At 44.2% G+C, this 25,968-nt stretch overlaps 1 protein-coding gene across 2 annotated transcripts; it reads right to left on the bottom strand.

Annotated features, from left to right (window-relative positions):
• Positions 1–202: 202 nt before the first annotated feature.
• On the bottom strand, positions 203–25,748 carry GMNN (geminin DNA replication inhibitor). 2 transcript variants are annotated; one of them, XM_061448940.1, is made up of 7 exons: positions 25,655–25,748; positions 5,919–5,973; positions 4,048–4,146; positions 3,519–3,648; positions 2,779–2,861; positions 2,590–2,700; positions 203–696 (listed from the first exon to the last, which is right to left on the bottom strand). In XM_061448940.1, the coding sequence occupies exons 2-7, from the start codon at positions 5,952–5,954 to the stop codon at positions 493–495; spliced, it is 663 nt and encodes a 220-aa protein (XP_061304924.1). In that variant the 5' UTR covers positions 5,955–5,973; positions 25,655–25,748; the 3' UTR covers positions 203–492. The 2 variants fall into 2 exon arrangements, with proteins under 2 accessions (XP_061304924.1, XP_061304923.1); XM_061448939.1 differs by lacking the exon at positions 25,655–25,748 and adding an exon at positions 6,167–6,301.
• Between the last annotated feature and the right edge of the window lie 220 nt (positions 25,749–25,968).

Genomic DNA, 25,968 nt, shown 5'->3' with positions numbered 1-25,968 from the left:
TCTTGACTTTCTGAAGCCTCACCAACAGCACACAGGTTTTATTCTGCTTTATCTACCAAAACCATTCTGTTCTCCAGAATTATGGAAGTCAGGAGTTAAAAACTGCCCACGTATTCACTAAAAAACTTGAAAGCTTCCATTTACAGCAGTCACAACTAACTTAAATCTAGAACAAGCAATTTTCCATTCAAATAAGAGGCAGTTTTAATAATGCAAAGATTTATTTATCAACTTTCATGTATCATGTCAGACCAACCGATATTTACACAACAATTTCAAATACACAGTATTTGCATTCTATACAAGCAACTAAGCACAGCCTGTGGGAAGTTTTGGATGCAGTATCCAGGCACTCTCACTGCACATAATTCAGTTAAAACCAACATCTGTAATTCTTCCACAAGAGCTACCTATACCTGACAAGTTTTAGTATATCCTTTCAAGAGGAAGTCTGCAATTAAAAGCCACATACAGAAACCTATTTAAAGGTTGTTATTCCTGTTGCAAATTATTTGTTTCCTTTGAAGCAAGATCTGATATACTCCCCCGTACACCACATGATACTTGCGATGGTCCTTCCTCAGAAGCACTGTCTGTATCATCTGCACAGTTAAGCTCTTCATTTTCTTGTTTGGACTGCTTTAGAGCCAGACTCTCCAGTTCCTCAAGACTGTCAGGTGCTTGCCCAGTTAGCCTCTAGGAAAAACAGGAGACAGCAAATTTAATGCTTTCTACTTAACAGCCAGTGAAATAAGAATGTGCATATTAAATTAAGCAAGCTAATTATCTTCATTTGGAGATTGTTGTGTAATTAAAACATTCCTCAGTCACAAAAAACTTAAAACACTCTAGTTTAACTCAAATTGCTACCTCTAACTCACAGATCACATCTGCTGCTTTGCTGTTAGGTCTTCCTTAGGTTTTATGTTAGGCAACCTAAAATACAGGAAACAGCTTCCCAAGTTAAGTATTATTATAGTACTATATAGGTATAACTTTAGAAAAGTTACTATATAGCAGATGAGGCTCAATTTTTAAGCAGAGATAATGAAGCTACATTAAGTCTAGATGAATTAGAAGACCCCACAGTTTCTAGCACTCACTGATCAAATTAAGAGTTCCTTATTTAAGGTGATCTACAGAAGAAAAATAGAGGACTTTAAAAGGCTGCTCTTAAGGTTTCTAGTTGTTTAATGTATCACTTAAGGCTCATTAAAACCTCAGAAGTTAGCGTGAACCACTGAGGACCTGTAGAGAAGTTCAAGTATATTAGTTCTTTAATTCCTCAAGTCATTTAACTTCGGCGTGTGGGTTAATCATAACAAGCAGCACTCCCTGAATACCAAAGTAATTCAAGTGTAGCAAATTAGTGGAGTCTCTCAAGACTGAGCTAAATAACTGAACTAAAAACTAACTTGTTTACTTCAAGTTGCTTGCAATAATTTTTCATTTTATTTCCACCTCTCCAGTCTGATCAGAACCAAAGTATTTGCCAGGCATCCAGCTACATACTCCAGTTGAGAGCTCAATCCCTACAAAAAACACCTAGCTAGTAATTGTAGTATCAAGGTTCCATAGCTATATATTTATGACAGCTTCAGAGGCTGTTACAAACAACTTACTCCTGGTAGAGGAGTCATGGAATCAGTGACACAACTATATAGCCCCAAGGACTTCTCAGAGGAAGCTATTCTGAAATTTACAAGTTTATGAAAACTACAGACTTAAATGCATTAGACCCTTCCACAAAACTGGCAATTCCTCAGTGAAACCCTGACTTTAAAAGGCAGAGGTGCTTCCTTCTCCCTCTTGCAGGTCCTCTTCATGTGTCCTGGTTCCAAGTTTAGCTCCCCAGAGGGCAGAACCAGTACAAACACTTGGTTTAGCCAGCAGCCTCAGAGAGTCATAGAATAGTTAGGGTTGGAAGGGACCTTAAGATCATCTAGTTCCAACCCCCCTGCCATGGGCAGGGACACCTCACACTAACCCATGTCACCCAAGGCCTCGTCCAACCTGGTCTTGAATACTGCTAGGGATGGAGCATTCACAGCTTCCCTGGGCAACCTATTCCAGTGCCTCACTACCCTTACAGGAAAGAATTTCCTCCTTATATCCAATCTAAACTTCCCCTGTTTAAGTTTTAACCCGTTACCCCTTGTCCTATCACTACAGTCCCTAATGAAGAGTCCCTCCCCAGCATCCCTATAGGCCCCCTTCAGATACTGGAAGGATGCTAAGTCTATTAAGCATTTGAATTTAAATCACCTCAAAGTGAAAAAGAACCCTTCTTTCCCTTATTACCATCTGTAACATGCAAAGCCTGTGCTATGACAATAGGTTGAATCTTCCCTTCAGGAAAAGTCCCTCTTGGTACTTTCTTGTTACCCCTGTGGGTTCCAAGGTGGAAAAAAAAAACATCATCTCCTAAAAGAAACTCTATGCCTCTGGATTAGAGCAATTCTACAGGAAACAGATAAGTAACTTAAAAAGGAGTGTTCTGGGAGCACACAAAAAAGAAGCCGTGATTCATTAAAAGTATCTTTGCTGGCTTCTCATTTTCATTCTACAACTGAAAAGTCCTGTAAGTACCTCAATCATGCTGGTCATAAAATGCACATGTTCAGCAAGGGACATCAGCTCTTCATTTTCTTCTTTCAGGCGGGCAATTTCACCATCTTTCTGCTCAATTTCTTTGTGCAACTGAGTTCAAATAACAAAATGTTAAAACAGAAAGACACTAGCCACTAGTAAGGAAGTTAATTATCTTTCGCTAGCTACCTTTTCATTTTCTTGAAGTACTTCATACAGAGCCTTTCTCCTTTCTTCAGCCAGTTCCTTCCAATACTGAGGTGAAGGACTTTCTGAAGAAAGAAAACTACAGTGAGCCTGTGCTAAGACTGAATTTTTGGGATCACTTTAAGACATCTAATTTGTATACAAGTATTCTATAAACTGTAATAGTAAGAGCTCATTCCATGTATTGCTTTCCCAGAAATCAGTTGCTAGTTTACAACTAGAAACGTAAGCTTACAGAAAAGAGCTTACAATATATTAATGGCTATACAGATGGTCATGTTTGCAAATATCAGTCTTTTAACATGTACTTTGTATCTTTGTACTATGTAGAAGACAGAAGTCTTATTACCAAGTCACTGTCCATATTGGGCTTAATGGTTCTGAGGAACTGCACACACCGCACACTATGCCAGAACAGGCTCTCACCTCAACTTAGTCACTTGAAAGCTCATAGCCAAGCCAAGTAATGAGCTACGGGACTTCTTAACACTGTTGCACACATCACTTCTCAGCTACTGGCAACCAAACTTGTTCTTAAGCACTGGCTATCTACACTGTATTTACCATTGTACACAGAATAAGTGTCATTAATTCCTGCTAGGCATCACCAAAAGAAACCACCACAAAGCCCATATCCAACTGTCAAAAGGAACAGCATTTCAAGTTCTATTCCAACAGAAGCATAAAATGTGCAAGAGAACATTTCAGGAATTACCACATACCTTTTATCATGAGATCTATGGCTTCAACAGCATCATTAATATTTTCACTTTCTTGCTCCTTTACCACAGACACACCAGCTTTACAAGCCTTTGAGGTTAACTTGCATTTCCTTTTGACTGAAGACTTCTTCTACATAGAACACAGGCAGGTTTAACTTCAGAGCAATGTTTCAGCTTTTTTTAAAAAGAAACCAAAGACTTGTAAATCTGCTCACTATGACTGAAAACATGTCTTCGTAAGCCCTGCTTTCTTCATATTATAGTTCTAATTTACAGACATCTTCCTTGATAACCATAGGTTTAACAAAAGAAAAATAGCAAACATTTTTCTGAATTACTTGGAAATTGCTAGTTAATATTGTTAATTATTAAATATTGTTAATTATTAAAACAATAATAAGCTTAAGTTGTGTCATACTTATTAGCACATTAGGTTTTTCAAATATATTGCTTTTCAGTTAAGAGCTCAAAAGCATTTCACTACAAGTAGAAATAATTACACATCTACAAGCTATCTTTTAATTCATACCTCATTACGTCTGCCTACCAGGCAACCTGTTGCTGAAGGCTGGATCATTTTAAGAGTCCGTCTTGGGGCAGCACTGCTTGTGGTGTCTGTGAGGTATTTCTAGAAAGAAGAATAAAGCTTCAGACATTTGCCACTTATCTCTCCATGGAATGAAGCTTCTGAATTTGTCACGTTTCTATTATGGTAACACATGGTTCATATTTTCAAAACAAAAAGATGATACCCTAGCCTATGTTAAGGCTTGTGTAAAAGAAAGCTAGTTATCTGTAGCAGAGATGGATCTTAATCACAAGAAGCTATGGGAAGCCCCCTTCACAAAGGAACTTGAAAAATTCTTCCAGCAGAAATATTCCAACTGGATTTCAAGGCCAGTTACGATGCAGTGACACACAAACTTTAGCTGAAGCTCTCAAAGTTGTATTTGACAACAGCAGTCTTATGACTTCAGGGGACACAGACCAAAGTGACAGCAACTGCAAGTTTATGCGGCTAAGTCACAGGCAGTACCTGCTTTGGTTACCTGTGAACACACCCTCAAGCGGTGTTCATTTAAATATATGGGTTGCTTCGATTACCCATTAAAAGAGATCTAAAGCTTCCTTGCTTCGATCCAGACATGCTATTGTTTTGTATAAATAGTATGTTTATCATCTTTTCTGTCATGCATAAATACCTCTTTCCTGCATTAAAGCTTTCCGATTGGGTTGGTTACACAGCCACCATGAAACAGCAAACAATGGCAGACAACCAAGCAAGACTAGCCAGAGCACAATGCCATACCAGCGTGAGAAAGTTCCCGATTCACACTGTACTTGAGTTGACAAGAGCTTGCATTTCCCACGGTAGTTTCTGCCACCAATCACCCTACTATTAAACTAAAGGCCAAACAGTAACTGCTGTGGGCATAGAAGGCACACGGTGTCAGGCACTGCTTGCTGCTATTGAGGGTTAAAGTTAAGTATACTCTGCCAAGAAATTATTAAGTAATACCTGAGTTAACACACTGAAAGCACAAAAAGCCACACTGAGAAACTTATACCCTAGAGACACTACAGGACAAGATTACCATGTGCATAAGTCAGACTTTACAATTGGCAATTTTCATTAATACCAGAGGTTTTCATTACAGTAACTCTACTCCTCATTATAGAGGACTAATAGCCTCTATTTGCATTTGCACTATTCCACTTAGGGCCTACATTAAAAGGTTTAACAAAGGAACACTGTAACAAAAGTAGAATAAGTATAAAATTCAGTAACTTCTTATAAGCCACCTCTTAAAAAAATCTGTATTATTTAAGCATTTCCACCAATTCCACAGCAACTATGATTCATGAGGGTGACTTCAAAAACATAACTGCCTGCATGAATACTTCAGTTAAAGCATGCTCAAGCCAAGACCGATTTAACTCTTCAGCCCTATTTAAGGGCAGACTGCAGAACCCACTCTATACCCCCTCGGCAGCCAGACTGATTCAGTAACCAAATTAGGGCAGGTAGTCAGTACCTAAAAACCTAAGTCACGTGGAAAGACAGCACACTCAGCGTTGAGGTAAAAAGGCCTTGTTGAGTAGTAAGAAAAAAGCAGCCTTAACCTCGTATGCCCAAGCAGGACAGTGTTCCCAAGCCACACTGCCTGCCATGAGGATACCCAAGCCAACAGGTCATAAGCCAGGTGGAAGCACATTGCAACAGATCCCTTTCTATTCCTTCAGTAGATACGAAACACGTGCCAGAGGGACCATTTCCTACAGAACTGAGCACAAACCTCATAACAAAGGAAATCCCGTGTTTGAGATGCTCTTGATAACCTTTTAATTTTCCACCCCTATCTGCCCCATACTCTAGCTTCAAGACTTCAAAACCTATACCTGCAAGGGTCCTGTTTTTTCTGCGTTCTGTTTCATTTTGGAATTTATAGGATCACTGAAAAAAAAGAAAAAAAAGAAAGAATGATTAACGCTCAGCTGCAACGCAAGCACGGGGACACTAGCTACAGGCCACTACAGCTTCCGCTCATCAACTTCTATGGCAGCATTAAACATTCAGTCGTGAACCGCGCGGCTCTCGGGGTCCCTTCCCGACACAGGCATTGGAAACGCAAAGCCCGAGGACACACCCCGCGTCGCTGACACCGTCTTTCCCACAGCAGCCCACGGCAGACATCACCACGAACCACAGCCCCGCTGTCCCTTCCTACACGGATGAGAAGCGGCAGAGCGCCTCAGCCGCACGCCCAAGATGGCGGAAAGACCCCCACCTCCCCCACCACTCCCGCCAAGCAAGCCGGCAGCGCCCCTCCCAGCCCGCCGCCGCGGCCAATGGGGAAGCGAGGCAGGAGCCCGCCAAGACCCAAAAGCCGCCATGAAAACCTGCGCCCACCTCGCTCCCAAAACCTTCCCCGAGACGGAGAGCGGCCCCCACCTCCTCAACCCACCGCGTACACCCAGCGAACTCCTCGGCCCGGCTCACCACCACCAGCCGTTTACGCGCAGCTGCAGCTCAGAGCGCACACAACTGCCTGCCCGCTAGGGCTCGGCGTACGGCTTTAGGGAGCGCGGAGAACGGGTGGGGGGGACACGGCCACGTGATCAGATGCCGCTCTCCGAGCCAATCGTGGGCCGCGCTCTTTCATCCAGCCGGCGGAGCCACGCCCCGTGGGCCAATGGCGGGAGGACGGAGAGCGAGGAGGGCGTGCGGGCGGTCTGAGGGGCCCTGAGGCGGGTGGGATAAGGGGGAGCATAGATCGGGTGGAGCAACTGCTGCTGGAGGCGGTCCGAGGAGAGATCCTCACCTTTAGAAAGGTGAGAGGGACACTCGGAGTAGAGCGCTGGGGTATAAGACACTTCAGCTGTGAACCACGCGTCCTGGCCCTGCCAAGTGCCTTGGGGAGCGGCACAGAGCTGTCTGGTGCAGTCTGCGCCTAGGTGTTACATCATACTCGATGAGAAAGAAATACTGAGACTCGTATTGAGGTTTTAGAAAACAAGCATTCTTTATTTGGTGCTGGGGACACGGCGGATTGCTCCACGTACCGTGTCAAACTCCAAAACGAGTCTTAAGAGAGTATTGCGCCGAATTTTAGGTAATATTTTGGCGACCCAGCTGGGACAAATGCTTCTAGACCTCTATGGACCCTGGGACTGCAGAACGTCCAGCTGGCACCGAGGACTTCCTTGGGAAGAACCCTGATTCCTGAGAGCTTGAAGTAAGACCCCTGGTGAGTACAAAAGGTATTGTTTATGGAAATTCCCATCCACCTAAGCCGTGAGGATTTATCCTACACAGCAGTTGGATATTTTGGGTTTCTTGTGCACTAGGTTTGGTAATCGTGGGCTGGAGTCCCACCAAAGAGCTCTTTTGACTTATGTGTTAAATTTGTTGTTTGTAGTTGCGCATTGTAAGTGTGACATAAGGGGTAATAAGCCTTCGAGGGTGGGGGGATTTTAAAGAAATCTCCCTTGGGATGTCTTCTGAAACGCTGGGAAAAGATTGGAGGACCCCAGGGAGGGACTGCAAGGAGACAAGGTCAATTAAATATTAGTATCATTGGTGGCTGCTGTACAAATTAGTGGAGAGAAATGGCTGAAGAGTGGAACACTGGATTATGATATGTTGTTACAGTCAGTGTTGGTTTTGAAAAGAGAGGGAAAGTGGGATGATGAATTGTGATATGTTTTCCACTTTGTGGTATCTCCCACTGATCTCTTAGGAAACAGAAGAAGCAGTACTCCCAATTGTGGGGGCTGGAGAAATACCTGTGAGATTGAGACATGCCAAAATAGTAGTAAGAGTTAAGCTTAGACCAGGATCAATACAGGCAAGGTTGAAACAGTATGCTTTAAAATTAGAATCTAGAATGGTGTTAGTGCCAATCATTCAGAGATTTCTTAGATACCATTTGTTAAAAGATTGTAAATCTAAATACAGTACCAGTGGAAAAGGCAGATGGAAAGAACCTTAAGTTAGTTCAAGACTTAAGGGCAACAAATAAGATCGTCCAAGATACTCATCCTGTAATAGCCAACCCATACACTTTATTAACTGCCGTTATGGGGGGAGCAAGGTTGGTTTACAGCTTTAGATTTAAAAGCTGCCTTATTCTGCACACCTCTTGATTTAGAGAGTCAGGAGCTATTTGCTTTTGTGCAGGAAAACCCTGAGGCTAGGAGGAAAACGCAATACACATGGACAGTCCTTCCACAAGGGTTCGAGAGTAGCCATATAATGTTTGGAAACCAAGTAGCTAAGGAGTTGGAATTACTGAGACAAGAAAATACAGACGGGATGGTGCTGCGGTATGTAGATGATACTCTAATAGCAGCAGAACTTCAAGAACAGCGTACCATATTGACTATCAGCCTGTTACATTTTCTGGGACTCAGCAGATATAGGATATCGAAGGAGAAAGCACAAATTGTGCAAGAAACTAACCTGCTTGGGCCTTGAGATTATAAAAGGGAAAAGACAGCTGAGCACAGAACGAAAGGAGGCCATCTGTCGCCTGCTGGCGCCACAGAGTACCTGTGAATTGCAAGCATTTCTAGGAATGGTCGCATGGTGTCGCCTGTGTATTGCAAATTACGGGCTTTTAGTTAAACTGTTACATGAGATGCTAAAGAACGACTGTAAAACGCCCATCTGGAAGGGACAGAAAAAAGCAGGGCTGTGTTTAAAAGATTAAAACAAGTACTGACGAAAGCTCCACCCCTGGGGCTCCCTGATCCCACTAAAGCTGTTGAATTGTTCACTTATGAAAGGCAGGGAGTAGCACTGGGAGCTTTATGACAGCTTCTGGGAAATTCAAGATGAGCTGTGACGTATTTTTCCAAACAATTGGACACTGTAAGCCAAGGATGGCCAGGATGTTTAAAGTCTGTTGTAGCAACAGTACTTTTAATACACAAGGCTAGTAAGATCACTTTGGGACAGTAAATGATAGTATATGTTCCACATATGGTTCTTCTTACTGGAGCAGAAAAGAGCGCATTGGCTGTCCCCTAGCAGCATCTTGAAATACCAAATGGTATTGTTGGAACAGGATGATGTCGTGCTCAAAACAACTGCCATTGTCAATCCTGCCATGTTTCTTTCAGCCCAGCTGAAGCATGACTGTCTACAGACCATTGAAGAAGCCTGCTCCAGTTGTCCAGACTTGAAGGATGCTCCATTAGGAAAACTGGACTATGAACTATATAACATAAGAAGGACATGGAGCTGTTGGATCAAGTCCAGAGGAAGGCCACAAGGATTGTAAGAGGGCTGCAGCACCTCCCGTATGAAGACAGGCTGAGAAAATTTGGGCTGTTCAGCCTGGAGAAGAGAAGGCTGTGTGGAGACCTCATAGCAGCCTTCCAGTATCTGAAGGGGGTCTATAACGATGCTGGAGAGGGACTCTTCATCAGGGATTGTAGCAATAGGACAAGGGGTAATGGGTTAAAACTTAAATGGGAAGTTTAGGTTAGATATAAGGAAGAAGTTCTTTACTGTGAAGGTGGTGAGGCACTGGAATGGGTTGCCCAAAGAAGTGGTAAATGCTGACAGTGTTCAAGGCCAGGTTGGACAGAGCCTTGGGCAACACGGTCTGGTGTGAGGAGTCCCTGTCCATAGCAGGGGGGTTGGAACTTGATGATCTTAAGGTCCTTTTCAACACAAACCATTCTATGATTCTGTATACAGATGGTAGTATTTTTATGTGAGAACAAAGCATATGTTGGGCTATGCAGTGATTGCTGCATGTAACAGAGGTGAAGGTCCTTCTCCCGAAAACATCAGCACAAAAGGCAGAACTGGTAGCTGTCACCCATACCTTGGAATTGAGCAAAAGAAAAGTTGTCTGTATTTGGATGGACCTTTGGAGTAGTTCATGCCCATGAAGCCGTACGGAAAGAAAGAGGATTATGCCTGACCATTATATCATACTTGACCAATCTCTTAGCCTTTTAGGAGGAAATAACACAGCGGATGGATGATGGCAGAGCGGTGGATGTGGTCTACCTTGACTTTAGCAAAGGATTTGACACAGTCTCCCACAGCATCCTCACAGCTAAATTGAGGAAGTGTGGTCTGGATGATCAGGTAGTGAGGTGGACTGTGAACTGGCTGAAGGAGAGAAGCCAGAGAGTTGTAGTCTATGGGGCGGAGTATAGTTGGAGGCCTGTAACTAGTGGAGTGCCTCAAGAGTCAGTACTGGGACCGGTATTATTTAATATATTCATCAATGATTTAGATGAGGGAATTGAGTGTACTATCAGCAAGTTTGCTGATGACACTAAGCTGGGAGGAGTGGCTGACACGTCAGAAGGCTGTGTTGCCATCCAGCGAGACCTGGACAGGCTGGAGAGTTGGGCAGGGAATAACTTGATGAAATATAACAAGGGAAAGTGTAGAGTCCTGCATCTGGGCAGGAACAACCCCAGGTTCCAGTATAGGTTGGGGAACGACCTGTTAGAGAGCAGCGTAGGGGAGAGGGACCTGGGGGTCCTAGTGGACGACAGGATGACCATGAGCCAACACTGTGCCCTTGTGGCCAAGAAGGCCAATGGCATCCTGGGGTGTATTAGAAGGGCGGTGGTTAGTAGGTCGAGAGAGGTTCTCCTTCCCCTCTACTCTGCCCTGGTGAGACCGCATCTGGAATATTGTGTCCAGTTCTGGGCCCCTCAGTTCAAGAAGGACAGGGAGCTGCTGGAGAGAGTCCAGCGCAGGGCAACGAAGATGATTAAGGGAGTGGAGCATCTCCCTTATGAGGAAAGACTGAGGGAGCTGGGTCTCTATAGTTCAGAGAAGAAGAGACTGAGGGGCGACCTTATTAGTGTCTATAAATATATAAAGGGGGAGTGTCATGAGGATGGAGCCAGGCTCTACTCAGTGGCAAACAATGATAGGACAAGGGGTAATGGGTACAAACTGGAACACAAGAGGTTCCACTTAAACTTGAGAAGAGACTTCTTCTTGGTGAGGGTGACAGAGCACTGGAACAGGCTGCCCAGGGAGGTTGTGGAGTCTCCTTCCCTGGAGACATTCAAAACTCACCTGGACACATTCCTGTGTAACATTATCTAGGTGTTCCTGCTCCAGCAGGGGGATTGGACTAGATAACCTTTTGAGGTCCCCACAGTACTGTGGTACTGTGATACTTTCAGCACAAGGGACTGAGGTCAAAGATGCTGACCACATTAGTTAGACAGTGTCAGACTTCCTAGAAGGAAAGCTATTATGCACTGTAAAGCCCATCGATTGTGAAAAACCATTCAAGAACTGGGAAACAGATAAGCAGATTTAGAGACAAAAGTGGCTGTAGAAAGAGGCATTGAAATGGAAGGTGAAGTGTTAGCTCTACTGCCAGAAAAAAGGACTTACTTTAACTGAAAACCCCAAACATGACCTTCAAGATGAAAAACTAATTGACACTTTACTAGCACAAAACCAGGAAAAGGGATGGGCAGTGACCCCTAATGGACAAATAGTAATACCCTACTTTCTGATGAGAAAAATCATGAAAGAGGAACATGTTAGAGTACACTGGGGATTTAAAAATTGATTGAAACACCTACATAAAACTGTTATTAGCCAAAATACAATAGAAGTTGTGAGATCTGTTACAGAGAGAGATGAAATTTGTAGTAAAAATAATCCTAACACTCAGAATAAAATGTTATTAGGAACCAATAAACAAGATAATTTACCCAGAGAGTTTTGGAAAATAGATTTTACCAAACTGCCAAGAAAAGGGGGATGGAAATATTTGCTTGTTCTAATAGACACATTTACTGGCTGGCCAGAAGCCTTCTCATGCACACTGAAAGAGTGAGAGAAGCGGTAAAATGCTATTAAAAGAAATTTTCCCATTATTTGAAATTATTTTGGGAATGTCATCAGATAGGGGCTCGCATTTTATAGCAAAAGTTCAACAAATGAGTAAAATATTGGGAATTTCTTGGGATTTGCATACACCATATAGACCTCAGTCAAGTGGAATGGTAGAAAGAATAACACAAAACTCAGCTGGAAAAAAAGATGTCAGGAAACATTTATGACTTGTGTACAGGCTCTATCTCTTGCTTGGTGAGAATAAGGCTTAATATACACTTATCTCTAATTCAAAATATTACCCAATTCCTGTACAAAAATGAGATTGTTGGATTCACACCCAGTGCCTAAGGATTCTAGTCCAAGGTTATCCTTAATAGGAATCCCACTTAATGGCTCTTGGACAAATAGCACATTTTGGAGCAATACCGCTCTTAAAAAGATCCAGTGTCAAGAAGTGTGAAACATAATGGAAAAAAACACAATTATATTAGAAGAAAATAGTACATGGACCTATTAAGTAAGTTCAGGAAATGGTATCTCTCTGGGAAAACTCTCATGTTGTAACGAGATGCTGTTTTAACATGGCAAAGATAGACTCTGAACTTCAATGACTGAATTACACTGGTCTTCTAGTTCCTGCAGGAACAGGATGTTATTGACTGTGTGGCACAACTGCTCAGAAAATATTACCCTAGGATGGAGAGGAGCATGTACCTTTGGAGCTTTAGTTCCTAACATCACAATTATTGAGAGAACATACCTACAAGGAGTACAGTAAACAGGGTTCATAGTGCTTTAGCTGACAGAGCCCATGGGTTCAGTGGTTTTATGAGATGGTTCTTCCCATGGCTTGGGGTAACTGAATTAGAGAAAACCATAATAAACATTTCAACAGTAATAGAAAACATTGAAAAGAAAACCATTTGTGCCATATAGGCTTTGCAGATTAAAGTATCTAGCCTGTCAAAAGTAGATCCAAAGCAGGATGGCCCTAGATTTGTTATTGGCTTCACAAGGTGGTGTTTGTACCATCATAAATACAGCTATTGCATGTATATTGATCAAAGTGGCAGAATTACTACAGATTTGGAAGAGATCTGGGATTGCACTAAAATTTTACATGACGTTACCACAGATTACACTTCTTGGGTATTCCAATAAATACAGGATAAACTTACCTCTTGGATGCCAGACTTGTCCTGGTTAAATTTTTTTTTTTGTTGGAATAATCTTGATTATCCTAATTTGTATCCTTGCCTGTATGGTGATACAACGTTGTAGTTGTTATATTCAAATATGGTTTAAAATTAGGTACAAAAGTTTAGTATGAGGGTCTCTGATGACAATCCATCAAAAACTCTCATGAGAAAAGGGCAGACTTGATCCCTTGAATTATTTGTAACATACTTGATTCTGAGTATGTAGCTTCTATAAATAATTAACCTGGAGGCAAGGTCTTGTTTTGAAACATCTGCAATAAAAAATGACAAGTCAACATTCTGAAGAACAAAACAAGAAAGATCAGAAGAACCTGGTTTCCACAGAAGGAACTGTAACCAGTTCAGACTGGTAGTGTGCAATCAACTACCTTGACGAGTTATGCAACACGTCTGAACAGCACAAGCTCATCATCAGAGTTTAACCGAAGGACACTGTGTACAGACCCTAAAAGACCACCAGAGCCCCTCAAATGACCCCAGCCTCAATTAATGGTACATGCGGAATGTGAATGTAAATATTTTAATTAGTTCTTGGGAGAGACTGCCTCTTTCCAAGAAATGTGTTGCATATGCATGTTTTGTACAATAAAAGGAATGAATTTTGTGTAACTCAGTGGACATGCTAGGTGGAGCAATCCCGTGTGTTCCCAGCACCGAATAAAGAATACCTGCTTTCTAAAACTCCAGAACAAGTCTTGGAGAGTATTTCTTTTGCACCAAATTTTAGGTAACAAGGCTTGAGTCACCTGGACCAAGTAAAGCTGTAGGAAATGAAAGACACAAGCACTGCCTTGTGCTCATCTTAGCTATTGAAAGATTGCATAGAAGGTCTACTGGTTCCATATTCAAAATCTCCCTGTAGCTTGAAAGCAGATGGAAAGTCTGTCTGACTGCTTTGTCACTCCCCAAACTCACTGTATTTTGTAAAGATACTGTACCAAACTGAATTGAACCATGTATCCACTTAATTGTCATCACTCCTATCTAAATACAGTACAAGTTGCAAAAAAAAAAAGGGGCAAAAATTAACATGGTTAAGCCACAGCAACTGATAAACAATAATTTTGCATATGATATAGACTACATTTCTCCATTAATTATGCTGTTAAGGTTGTTAGGAGCCACTTTATGATTATGTTCTTGCAAATATTTGCACTTTTATCTTTTATTTATGATAATAGAATCTTTTGCTGACTTGTGAGTAAATAGTTGTACAGTTAAGGACACATTCCTTGCAGTGAAGGTCTCATAGGTAGTTTAGAGCAGCTATCAACCTTTTTCCAGGCAACTTGATGGAGCTATTAGAAACTGGGATCATTACAGACAGAAGCATTTATTTAGCATTCCACTCTGTCAGCCTTCTGTTTGTGAAGAAACTGTATAGTACTTAGGAGCATGTGATGGTCTGATGAAAGAAAAAAGAGCAGAATATAAATAAGGATGAATTAGGAAATCTGTAAACAAGGATAAGGAAATAAAGCTAATATCTCTTGCATAAACTTGTTCAGTTTCCCACTGAGCCATTTAAACTTTCATCGCCCACAATATCCTTTGGAAAATACTTCTAGAGTTGTCTAAAGAACCTCCTCCTTTTTTTTAGGAGGGGGAAACTAGTATTATTATACAAAAATCTCACAAAAAGGAATCATAGAATAGGGTTGGAAAGGACCTTAAGATCATCAAGTTCCAACCCCCCTGCCATTGGCAGGGACACCTCACTCTCAAAAATGTCACCCAAGGCTCTGTGCAACCTGGCCTCAAACGCTGCCAGGGATGGAGCATTCACAGCTTCCCTGGGCAACCCATTCCAGTGCCTCACCACCCTTACAGGAAAGAACTTCTTCCTTGTATCCAATTTAAACTTCCCCCGTTTAAGTTTTAACCCATTACTCCTTGTCCTATCACTACAGTCCCTAATGAAGAGTCCCTCCCCAGCATTCTTGTAGGCCTCCTTCAGATACTGGAAGGCTGCTATGAGGTCTCCACGCAGCTTTCTCCAGGCTGAACAGCCCCAACTTCTCAGCCTGTCTTCATACAGGAGGTGCTCCAGTCCCCTGACCATCCTTGTGGCCTTCCTCTGGACTTGTTCCAACAGTTCCATGTCCTTTTTATGTTGAGGACACCAGAACTGCACAAACTTAATTTCCACTTTGAAAATCACATCAGCAAATACAATTTCCTTGATAACTACAAACTCAGATACTTTATTGTAATAATTCCTGTTTTTATGACTGAAGGTTAACTTTAAATAGGGGTTATGGCATTTATATGCAAAATTCTGTCAACCCAGTGCTAGGAAAATACATATTTATTCAGACTGAGTGCAATATCACAGAATCCCAAGGGTTGGCAGGGACCTCAAAAGATCATCTAGTCCAACCCTCCTGCAAGAGCAGGGTAACCTAGAGTACATCACACAGGAACTTGTCCAGGCAGGCCTTGAATATCTCCAATGTAGGAGACTCCACAACCCCCCTGGGCAACCTGTTCCAGTGCTCTGTCACTCTCACAGTAAAGAAATTTTTCCTGATGTTCACATGGAACCTCCTGTGCTCCAGTTTACACCCATTGCCCTTTGTCCTGTCACTGGACATCACTGAAAAAAACCTAGCTCCATCATCCCGACACTCACCCTTTACGTATTTGTAAACAGTCTCCTCTTCTCCAAGCTAAAGAGTCCCAGCTCCCTCAGTCTCTCCTCATAAGAGAGATGTTCCATTCCCTTAATCATCTTCGTGGCTCTGTGCTGGACTCTTTCAAGCAATTCCCTGTCCTTCTTGAACTGTGGGGCCCAGAACTGGACACAATATTCCAGATGCAGCCTCACCAAGTCAGACTGGAGGGGGAGGAGAACCTCTCTTGACCTACTAACCACACCTTTTCTAATGCACCCTAGGATGCCATTGGCCTTCTTGGCCACAAGGGCACATTGCTGGCTCATGGTCATCCTCCTATCCACCAGGACCCCCAGGTCCCTTTCCCCTTCACTACTGTCCAGCAGGTCAGCCCCCAACCTGTACTGGTACATGGGGTTGTTCTTCCCCAGATGCAAGACTCTACACTTGTCCTTGTTGAATTTCATGAAGTTCCTCTCCGCCCAACTCTCCAGCCTGTCCAGGTCTCGCTGAATGGCAACACAGCCCTCTGGTGTGTCAGCCACTCCTCCCAGTTTAGTATTGTCAGCGAACTTGCTGAGGGTACACTCAGTTCCCTCATCCAGGTCGTTGACGAAAATATTAAACAGGACTGGTCCCAGCACCGACCCTCGAGGGACTCCACTAGTCACAGACCTCCAGCTAGATTCTGCCCCATTGACCACAACTCTCTGCCTTCTCCCTTCCAACCAGTTCTTGACCCACCTCACTACCTGATCATCAAGCCCACACTTCCTTAGCTTATCTATGAGGATGCTGTGGGAGACAGTATCAAATGCCTTACTGAAATCAAGAAAAACCACATCTACCTCTCTACCATCATCCATCCACCTAGTTACTTCCTCATAGAAGGCTGTAAGGTTGGTCAAACATGACTTCCCCTTGGTAAAGCCATGTTGGCTGCTCTTAATGACTCCCTCATCCTTGATATGTCTACAGATGGTGTCAAGAATAAGTTGTTCCATCACCTTTCCAGGGATGGAGGTAAGGCTGACCGGTCTGTAATTACCCGGGTCCTCCTTCTTGCCCTTCTTATAGACCAGCGTGACATTTGCCATCCTCCAATCCTCAGGCACCTCTCCTGTTTCCCATGACTTACCAAAGATGATGGAGAGTGGCCCAGCAATGACCTCCGCCAGCTCCCTCAGCACCCGCGGGTGTATTCCATCCGGACCCATCGATTTACAGATGTCCAGATTGCTTAACTGATCCCTAACCCAATCCTCATCTACCAAAGAAAACTCATCCTTTATCCTGACTCCTTCTGGGGCTATAGGAATCTGGGTCCCCCGGGGAGCGTCTGCAGGAGTAAAGACAGAGGCAAAGGCGGCATTCAACACCTCTCCCTTTATATCCTCTGTCTCCAGGGCACCCACCTCATTCAGCAGTGGGCCTATACTGCTTCTTGTGTTAGTTTTATTCGCTATGTATTTGAAGAAGCCCCTTCTATTGTCCTTGACCCAACTTGCCAGATTAAGTTCCAAGGAGGCCTTAGCTGTCCTAATTGTTTCCCTGCATCCTCTAACAGCTGTCCTATATTCCTCCCAAGTGGCCAGCCCCTCCTTCCATAATCCATAGATTCTCTTTTTCCACATGAGTTTGCCCAGCAGTTCCTTGTTTAACCATGCTGGTCTCCTGGCTCCCCTACTTGACTTCCTACTCATTGGGACACTGTGATCCTGAGCTTTGAAGAAGTGGTCCTTGAATGCTGACCAACTATCTTGAGCCCCTTTACCACCTAGTACCCTTTGCCATGATACTTCCCTTAGCAATTGATTGAAGAGGCCAAAGTTTACCCTTTGGAAATTTAGAAATGTGGCTTTGCTAGGTATTCTATTCCTCCTACACAAGATCCTAAACTCCACCATCTCATGGTCACTGCAGCCCAGGCTGCCACTGACTGTCACTACTTCAACCAGACCCTCCTTGTTGGTGAGTACCAGATCCAGCAGCACTCCTCTCCATTTGCATTAAGAAGTTATCATCAATGCACTGGAGGAACCTCCTAGACTGTGAATGACTGGCTGTACAAGTCTTCCAGCAGATATCGGGGTAGTTAAAATCCCCCATAAGGACCAAGGCATGTAGTCGTGAGGCTGCTTTCAATTGCCTGTAGAAAGTCTCATCAACTCCTTCGTCCTGATCAGGAGGTCTATAATAGACCCCCACAACTGTGCCACCCATACCAGCCTGTCCCTAAATTCGCACCCACAGACTTTCCACTTGGTCCTCATCTGTCCCTGGACAGAACTCAATACATTCTTTCACTTAAAAAGCAACTCCACCACCTCGCTTTGCTGATCTATCTTTCCTAAAAAGGACATAGCCATCCATAACCACATTCCAGTCATGCGAGCTGTCCCACCATGTCTCTGTAATTGCCACCAGGTGCGGTGACACCTTTAGACCGCACACAGACTTCTAACTCCTCCTGTTTATTCCCCATGCTGCGTGCATTGGTGTACAGGCATTTCAGGGGGCGAGCAGAGCATGCTAGTGGCACCCTTGGAAGGCAGGAGGCCTTCTGGTCTTCATTCATACTAGAACATTGCCCCACTAGTTCAAACCCAGCTACAACCCCCTCGCACTTTGAATCTAACCTACAGCTCTGTGAGTGAGCTCTACTAACTCTTGCCCAGGTACCCTTTTTCCTCTGCAGGACAGGGTTTAAACAACTACCCTTTCCCTCAAATGAGACAATAGATCGAGAGTTCTCCCTAGACTGCCATTATTCAAGCCCTAGCATGTTTCTCTTGGGCTTGTCCCGAACAGGCCCAGTTATCTCCCCTTCCTACCTAGTTTAAAGCCCTGTCAATGAGCCCTGCTAACTCCTGCCCCAGAAACCTTCTCCCGCTCTGGGACTGATGTATCCCACCTGCCACCAGCAAACCAGGTGTCTCATATAGCAGCCTACGATTGAAAAACCCAAACCCCTGCCTTTGGCACCAGTCCCGTAGCCATACATTAATCTGCAGTCTCTTCCTATTTATCTCTTCACCTTTGCTTGTAACAGGTATGGAGGCAAACACCACTTGCACTCCAGACCCTCTAACCAGCCATCCCAGGGCCCTGAAGTCTCTCTTCATTGCCCTTGCCCTGCTTGTAATAATTTCATCACTGCCAACCTGAAAAACCAGCAGCGGATAGCAGTCAGAGGGCTGCACCAGATCAGAGAGTTTCCTTTTAACATCTCCAGTCCGAGCCCCAGGTAGGCAGCAGACTTCCCTGTGGGATGGATCAGGTCGACAAATGGGCCCTTCTGTTCCCCTCAGAAGGGAGTCACTCACCACAATTACTCTTCTTTTCTTCTTCGTTGAGTAAGTTCTAAGGTATGGGGGTGAGTGACAAGCCCTAGGTGACTCACTAGATGGATCTAGCCCTCCATCTCCATTTACCTGGCCCTGTAGTTCTAAGACCTCATACCTGTTACTCAAGGGCAACTGGGAGGAAGGAAGGGATTGCGAGGGTTTTCACTTACCTCTCCGAGGAGGGACCTCCCTCCATACTTCCTTGTCCTTTAAGTTCACTCCTTCTATCTAATGGTAGGAGGGAAAGGGATCTATCACTTGTTCAACCACTTCCCTCTGCCCTTGCCTTAGGCTGTGGCTCCACCAATCAATTTCACTTTCACACTCTTTGATAGCTCTCAACCTTTCAACATCCTCCCTCAGTTCAACCACCTGCTTTAGCAGGTCATCTACTTGCTCACACCTCACACAAGCGGTGTCACTGGCTCCCTCCAGTACAAGTGCCAGGCTCAGTCATTTACTGCAGCCAGAGACCTGCACGGCCGCATGTCTGCAGGAAGGCTCAGTCTGGGTACCCACGTTATTCCTAACTACAGGTTTTGATCGAGTGGTGACCATGATCTCTCTGGTCGATCGGTCCGTCTACGTCTCCCCGCACAAGCAAGCAGTCCTTCCTCCCCCTGCGCTCCAGTCGAGTCCTCTTGATCAGGCGGTCACCTCACTCGAACTGCCGTACAAACTGCCTCCACCCGCTCCTGGTCGCCCGCGCTCCCTGGGCAGGTTTTTAACCGCTCACAGCTCCCGCCGAGCCTCCTGGCTCCGTCCCCGGTGAGTCAGCTGCTCGCATGAGCTGAGGTGCCGGCTCCTGGGCAAGTCCTGTTGAGGACCTGAGGCTCCCTCCTCAATGGCTTTTGTCGCTCTGAGGTGAGGCTCCTGGAGGCCGATCTCTCCCCGCGCCACTCCGGTGTTGCAGGCGTCCTCTCTCAAGCTACTCACCTCAGCAATATAATGCATTTTAGCTTGTTTCATAAAAAAACCCTCTCTGTCACGAATACTGAGAACTATTTGCACTTCAGATGAGCCTAAGTAAACACACTGAGGTGTCGTGGTTTAAACCCAGTCAGGTAATTCGTTCACTCACCTCCCCCCCTTTCTTGCCCTCCCCCTGCTCTCGGAGGGATGGAGAGGAGAATTGAAAAGAATGCAACTCCCACGGGTTGAGATAAGAACAGTTTAGTAACTAAGGTATAACACAAATCACTACTGCTACCACCAATGATAATAATGATAAAGGAAATAACAAGGGAAGAGAATACAACACCTCAGCACCAGCTGACCGATAACTCGGCCCCCAAGCCCGACCAAGCTCCGACCGATACCTCCTCCAACCCTGCAGTCTCCCAGCCCTTCCGGCTAACTCCCAGTTACATCCTGGGCATGACGTGCTGTGGTATGGAATACCTCTTTGGTCAGTTTGGGTCAGGTGTCCTGTCTCTGCTTCCTCCTGGCTTCCCCTCCCCCCTGGCAGAGCATGAGGCTCACAAAGTCCTTGGCCAAACCAAAACATCGCTATCAGCTCTGTTCCCAGGCCGAAAGTCAAAACACTGCACTGCACCAGCTACCAAGGAGGAGAAAAATGACTGCTACTGCTGAACCCAGGACATGAGGTTTCCCATACAGCCTAGCCAACTTGTTAGATTAGTCATGACAGTATGTGTAATTTTCAGAGCTTTTGTACTCCATTGCTACTAATAAATGTCATCAGTTTTTATAGCAAATGACAGCTGAAAAAAAGCTTCTTGGGAGTTCACGTAGTGACTACGGTTTAGTGGTGGACTTGGCAGTCCTGGAGTAAAGGTTGGACTTGATGATCTTAAAGGTCTTTTCTAACCTAGCTGATTCTATGATTCCAGGAATCTGGGAACATGGGAATAGGTGGGAAGGCAGTACATAGTCTCTACTACCTCTGGGGTCCAGTCTTGCTTAGATTCCGGTGTGTGGGAACTTCGTCAGGATTACACAGAGAGAGCTTGGACTTGGCTATCTGAATCAAGTACTGGCAAAATGGTGTTTCTACTTGATGGTCACATTGTACCTTTTGTCAAGGCTCTGTAACCCACAGATAATTATCTAGCTCTAGGGTGCTTAAGGACTCTATTTCTACCTGCTACATTAAGTGCAGGTAAACTACGTTGTAATTTTGTATTTCATAAATGACACTATTAAGTAAATATCATAAACACTTCTTTTTTTTTTTTTTTTTTTTTTTAGTATTTAATGTAAACTACTACTGTAACTATTTTAGATGCAGAAAACTACCGTGGAGGGTGCCAAGGGAGTCAGTGCAGCGTTGTGCCTCTGAAGCACATAAATGTAAGACATTTATGTGTGTCTCAGTTCTCCTCTGGGTGCAAGCCCTGCAGAGTGCTGCAGGAGAGGAAGCCCCGAGATCGCTGAATCAATAAACAGGAATTGTAGCTCTCGGGTCTCTTGCTGTTGCTTTTTGGCCTTTCTGCCCAATTAAAAGGCCATTTAGCTAAGGGATAAAAGGGTTCCCCGCAATTTGCCGGGTGACGCTAGGTGGCAGCGTGGCATCACAGTGCCTAATGCTTCCCGTCCCTCAGCGTCTTGTTTCTGGGGTATTACATCGTATAGAGGAGTGCTTCGTGTGTTACCGACAAGAAGTTCATGATTTGTCTTCTTTTCCCTAGGTTAACCAGGACGGAAGGATGCTTGAAACTCTGTCCAAAGGAAGGATTATACTAATTTAGATGAAACAAACCCAACGACAGTAGGTAGAAGTTTAGGATCAATACCTCATGTGCCCAACAATATATGGCTGCTTTTGTGACCAGAGCCCTATGACTAGAAGGCAAGGCACAGGGAAGTGATGAATGAAGCTTTAATTATGTAGCAGTAGCTGTGCAGCAGATATACAGTCATCCACAGCATGCTATAAGGAATATTTTATGCATTAAACATTGCCATTTCTGTGCACAAAAGCATTCCTGTTACGTCTTAGAAACAAATGTTTTCTCTAAAGGCAGAAAACAGTGAATCACACTATATTCCAAAGTATATGAAAGAGTTTTAACTGCCATCTAATTTGTGTTGTTTGAATTTAGAAAGAATACTAATTTACTTTTGTCTCATGCATAAACATTTTGGCACTGAATTAATCATAGTTCTGTTATTGAAGCAAGTAGCTTCAGGGCTGATACTACTTCTAACATATGCATGCCAGTACAGTATGCATGGAAAGCATAACCAGAAAGATAACAGAATACAGTTCCTCTCTTCCTAACTATATCTATACCATATACATCAATTTGATACAATCTGTTACAAACTAATTATTAACTAGAAATTGCTACATTTTAATTAACTAATTATTGAGCTGGAAATTAAGAACAGAGGCATTAGCATACAATTCTGCCCATGTGCTTATAAGTAAACATTTAATTATGAAAACAGGAATTAGACTGTGAAATCACATAATTTGGGGGAAAAAAAAGACAAGGTCTTCCTATAAAGTTACCAATCCTTTTTTAACTTACAGGAGAAAACTCCACAAGTTAATATGAAACTGAAATGTGAAGAAAATAAGTGTTTGGTTTCACTGAAAACAGCATGGAAACAATAAAATGGTGAACAGAAAATTAAAGTTTTTCAGAGCAGAAAAGGTAAAAATACACAAGGAACCAGATATTCCAAACTCACAGTACTTCTCAAAACTACATTACTCGGACATCTTCTCTCCCAAGGAATGTAATTTTGTGGCCAGGTCTCTCCTACCTCCGCACGATTTATTGCCCATGCTGCCTGATCCTCTATTTTTCCAGGATGACAGCTGAACAGTGCCTACCCCCTCTGCTGCAGAGACCAAAGTCCCTAGGGATACACAAGCATTTCATTCCTCAGAGACCATGGGACTGCAGCTACATGGAAACCTACCAAGTGCTCCTCACTCCGGGAGAAAGACTAAAGGACACTAGCTTGTTTGTCTGTGCTGTGTTAACCAAACAGAACCTGACCCACTCTACTCACTGTTGTGCTCAGCCTGGATTTAACATGCACAAGGAACACGGTTTTTGCTGTGATAATGGGACTGAAGCCTAAAAAAAAAACCCAATTATGTATTTTGCATATACTGCCACAACCCACTTGTCGGGTTTGTGTTATATACCACGCACATTTCTCTCTTCTTCATGATAAAGCTTACATAATTTTAAACTGGATTTGAAGAGAGGCAGTCTGTCATTAGACCAAGTATTGTAATTGCAAAACACACACCAGCTTTCAGGCACAAAGCCCCTCTTTCAAATGGTACAACATTGCATAACCAGTAAGAAGCAAAACAGTAATATAAAATTATCAGCTCAAGAGAAGGTCAGTTTTATATAAATATTTATTTTGATAATTCTTAACTCTCCATTCAGTGATGTTACTTAAAAATACATATTTTAACCAAGATGCTGGTATTTTCCTCCTATATGAGCTTCATCATTTTGCATGATGGAGGAAAAGCAACAAACTATAAATGTAGTACAAGACTCAGCTACTACTCATGGCTTTAATAGTGTAGATATTTCTGCACATATATGTATAATAAACATACTTTGGTTGGTTGATGTACTCATTTGTGTAACCACTGTCAGGATATCTTTACTAGCCCATGAGTGAAAAGAAAAAGTCTTCTCTGTGTTTGGTTCTCCTTTATAAGGAGAAGCAGCAATCTATACACAAGGAACCTGGGGTGATTTCAGTTCCCCATCTCCTCCTGAAATGTTGTGGAAAGATTCGAGCAGCCAAAGTTTGCAGGAGACAGCTGGCAGCTGTTTAACCTGTAATACTCTGTACTCGACCTCCTGTTTCCTCTGCATATCTGTGTGCGCATATATATATATATATTTCATCTAAGTATGTATAGTCCTCATAGCTCTTCTAGAAAGTCCTCCAGAAGAAAAACTGTAGTGCCAGCACTACATTTGACAGATTTTTTTGGCTGCATTCCTCAACCTGGGGCTGGGCAGCTGCTCAATCCCTTGTGACAAAGAGCAGTAGCTGCAGCCACATCCCTTCACTTCAGAGGGCAGCTGGAGTTACTGGGCTGGAAGAAAACTCCTTCCCTTCTCCTCTGCAGGTAGGAAAGGCGCCAGTTCTGTCAGAGGGTCTTCTGTGCCGGGTAATCCTTGTGTCCCGCAGTGCTGCTGCAGCCACCCGTCCTTGCATCGGCAGTGCCAGCACAAAGAGGGTCACAGGCCAAGTGTGAGTCACGGCTTAAAATAGCAGCAGGCACAAGACTGCAGCACAAAATGCCATGTGGGGTGGGGGGGGGCACGGCAAACAAAAGCGCTATGACTGGAAAAAAAAGGGTATCTAAGCATAGCTCTCATTAAGGCCAGACTGATAATATAGGTTAAAAATGCTGGCATTTTTTTTTAATAGCCCCAGCAGTAGAGTATTCCTGTGTAGAGGTTTTGCTTTTTACCTCCAAACAAAGGGTGATTTCCAACAGGCACTGCCATGAGGAGTGAACAACAGTCTGTAAGTAAGTGGGTAAAAATTACTCCCTTTCTGCTCTGTTCCTGTTCAAACAAGAGAGGAGCGTCCTGGGTAACGCCTATGAAGGGGAAGGCAAGATGCAGCGTTTGCATCAGAGGGCCTGACTCATGCTGTGTGAGAACAAGGTCTAAGGGCTACAACATGGCAGCTGCTTGCAAGGCAGGCAGGAGGAAAATCCAACAGAAAGGTGCCCAAGGGAAAGTGTGTAAAGGAAAGGAGTACTAGGGGGAAATAGTTCTCAGGAGAGAACAAGGGAAACCAGCAGGGACAAGTAAAAGGGGGAAAAAAGACTGAGACCTATGGAGTCTGAGTTATTTTGGGTGATGGGGCTTTCCCAGCGGGGATACAGGAGGGGTGGGCACCAAATGCCTGTGCCCAGTGCTGAAGATAGTAATTCTTCCTTCTCACCCTGGGGAAGGGAAGACATCAGGTAAAAGTGAGGTTTGTCCTCACTGCACTTCCATTGCAGGGAGGGTGGAACAAGCCTTTCCTCATAGTAGAGAGATAAACCTGCGTACTTTTCTCTTTTTACTTTTCTCCGAGGATTAGGTTTGGGTCTGTGGAATAGCAATTACTGCTTTACAACAATTAGCTCGCCTCCTTGGAAGCATTGCAACCACCAGCACAGAGTAACACAGCCTGTTTTAAGCATATTATATAATCATAGAATAGTTAGGGTTGGAAAGTACCTTAGGAACACGCAAGATCGGTACTGGAGCCAGGCCATCGCCATGTAAACTTTTAGTAAACGCTGGATTTACATTCGTTAATTTAGTTTACTTCACACACGGGCTGAAAAGAACTGAACAAACCGTGCTGCTACCAGACTGAAAAGCTGCGTTTACCAATATAAATCACAGTGTTTTAAAGTGTAAACACGATTAAGCATTCGCTTCCCGATGAGTACGGGGAAAGGACGGAGCGACTAGATTCGTGAAGCAGGCGTTTGCCGCGATAACGTTACTCCCCCTCACCCCCTGCCCCACAGAACTGCTGTTGTGCAACTCCAGCCCTTGTCCACCCGGCGTCACATGGCGCACCAGGGCTATGACACGGGGCGTGACAGTGGCGGGGGGAAAGAGCAGGGAGGTGCGACCCCAACTCTCACCGTGAGGACGGCTCGGGGGTCCTCTGCCGCTGGATGTGCTCTCCTCTTGCCCCGAAAAGGCGTGCCCGTGGCTAGCGAGCTACCGCTGAGCCTTACTGCCCGAAGTACAAGAGTCCATCGTGTGCTCTCCCCACCCCGGGGACTGGAGCACTTGGTACGCGCCGGCAGAACGCGCCTGCGCTTTGCTGGCAGGGCGGTGCCTGTGTGACTCAGGCGCTGCCATTTTGAGTGGTCAGTGCCGGCTGCGCAGCTCCGCTTCGCGCTCGCTCCCGTGCCGAGCTACCCGCGCACACCGCGGCGCTGCCACTCACTCC

This window comes from Pezoporus flaviventris, unplaced genomic scaffold (assembly GCF_033815535.1).
Source record: "Pezoporus flaviventris isolate CSIRO_AGI_PZ_B2104156 unplaced genomic scaffold, CSIRO_AGI_Pfla_v1 ptg000007l, whole genome shotgun sequence".
Lineage (NCBI taxonomy): Eukaryota > Metazoa > Chordata > Aves > Psittaciformes > Psittacidae > Pezoporus > Pezoporus flaviventris.
Note: the sequence above shows the minus strand (reverse complement) of the source record. Positions and strands in the feature narration are given on the sequence as shown.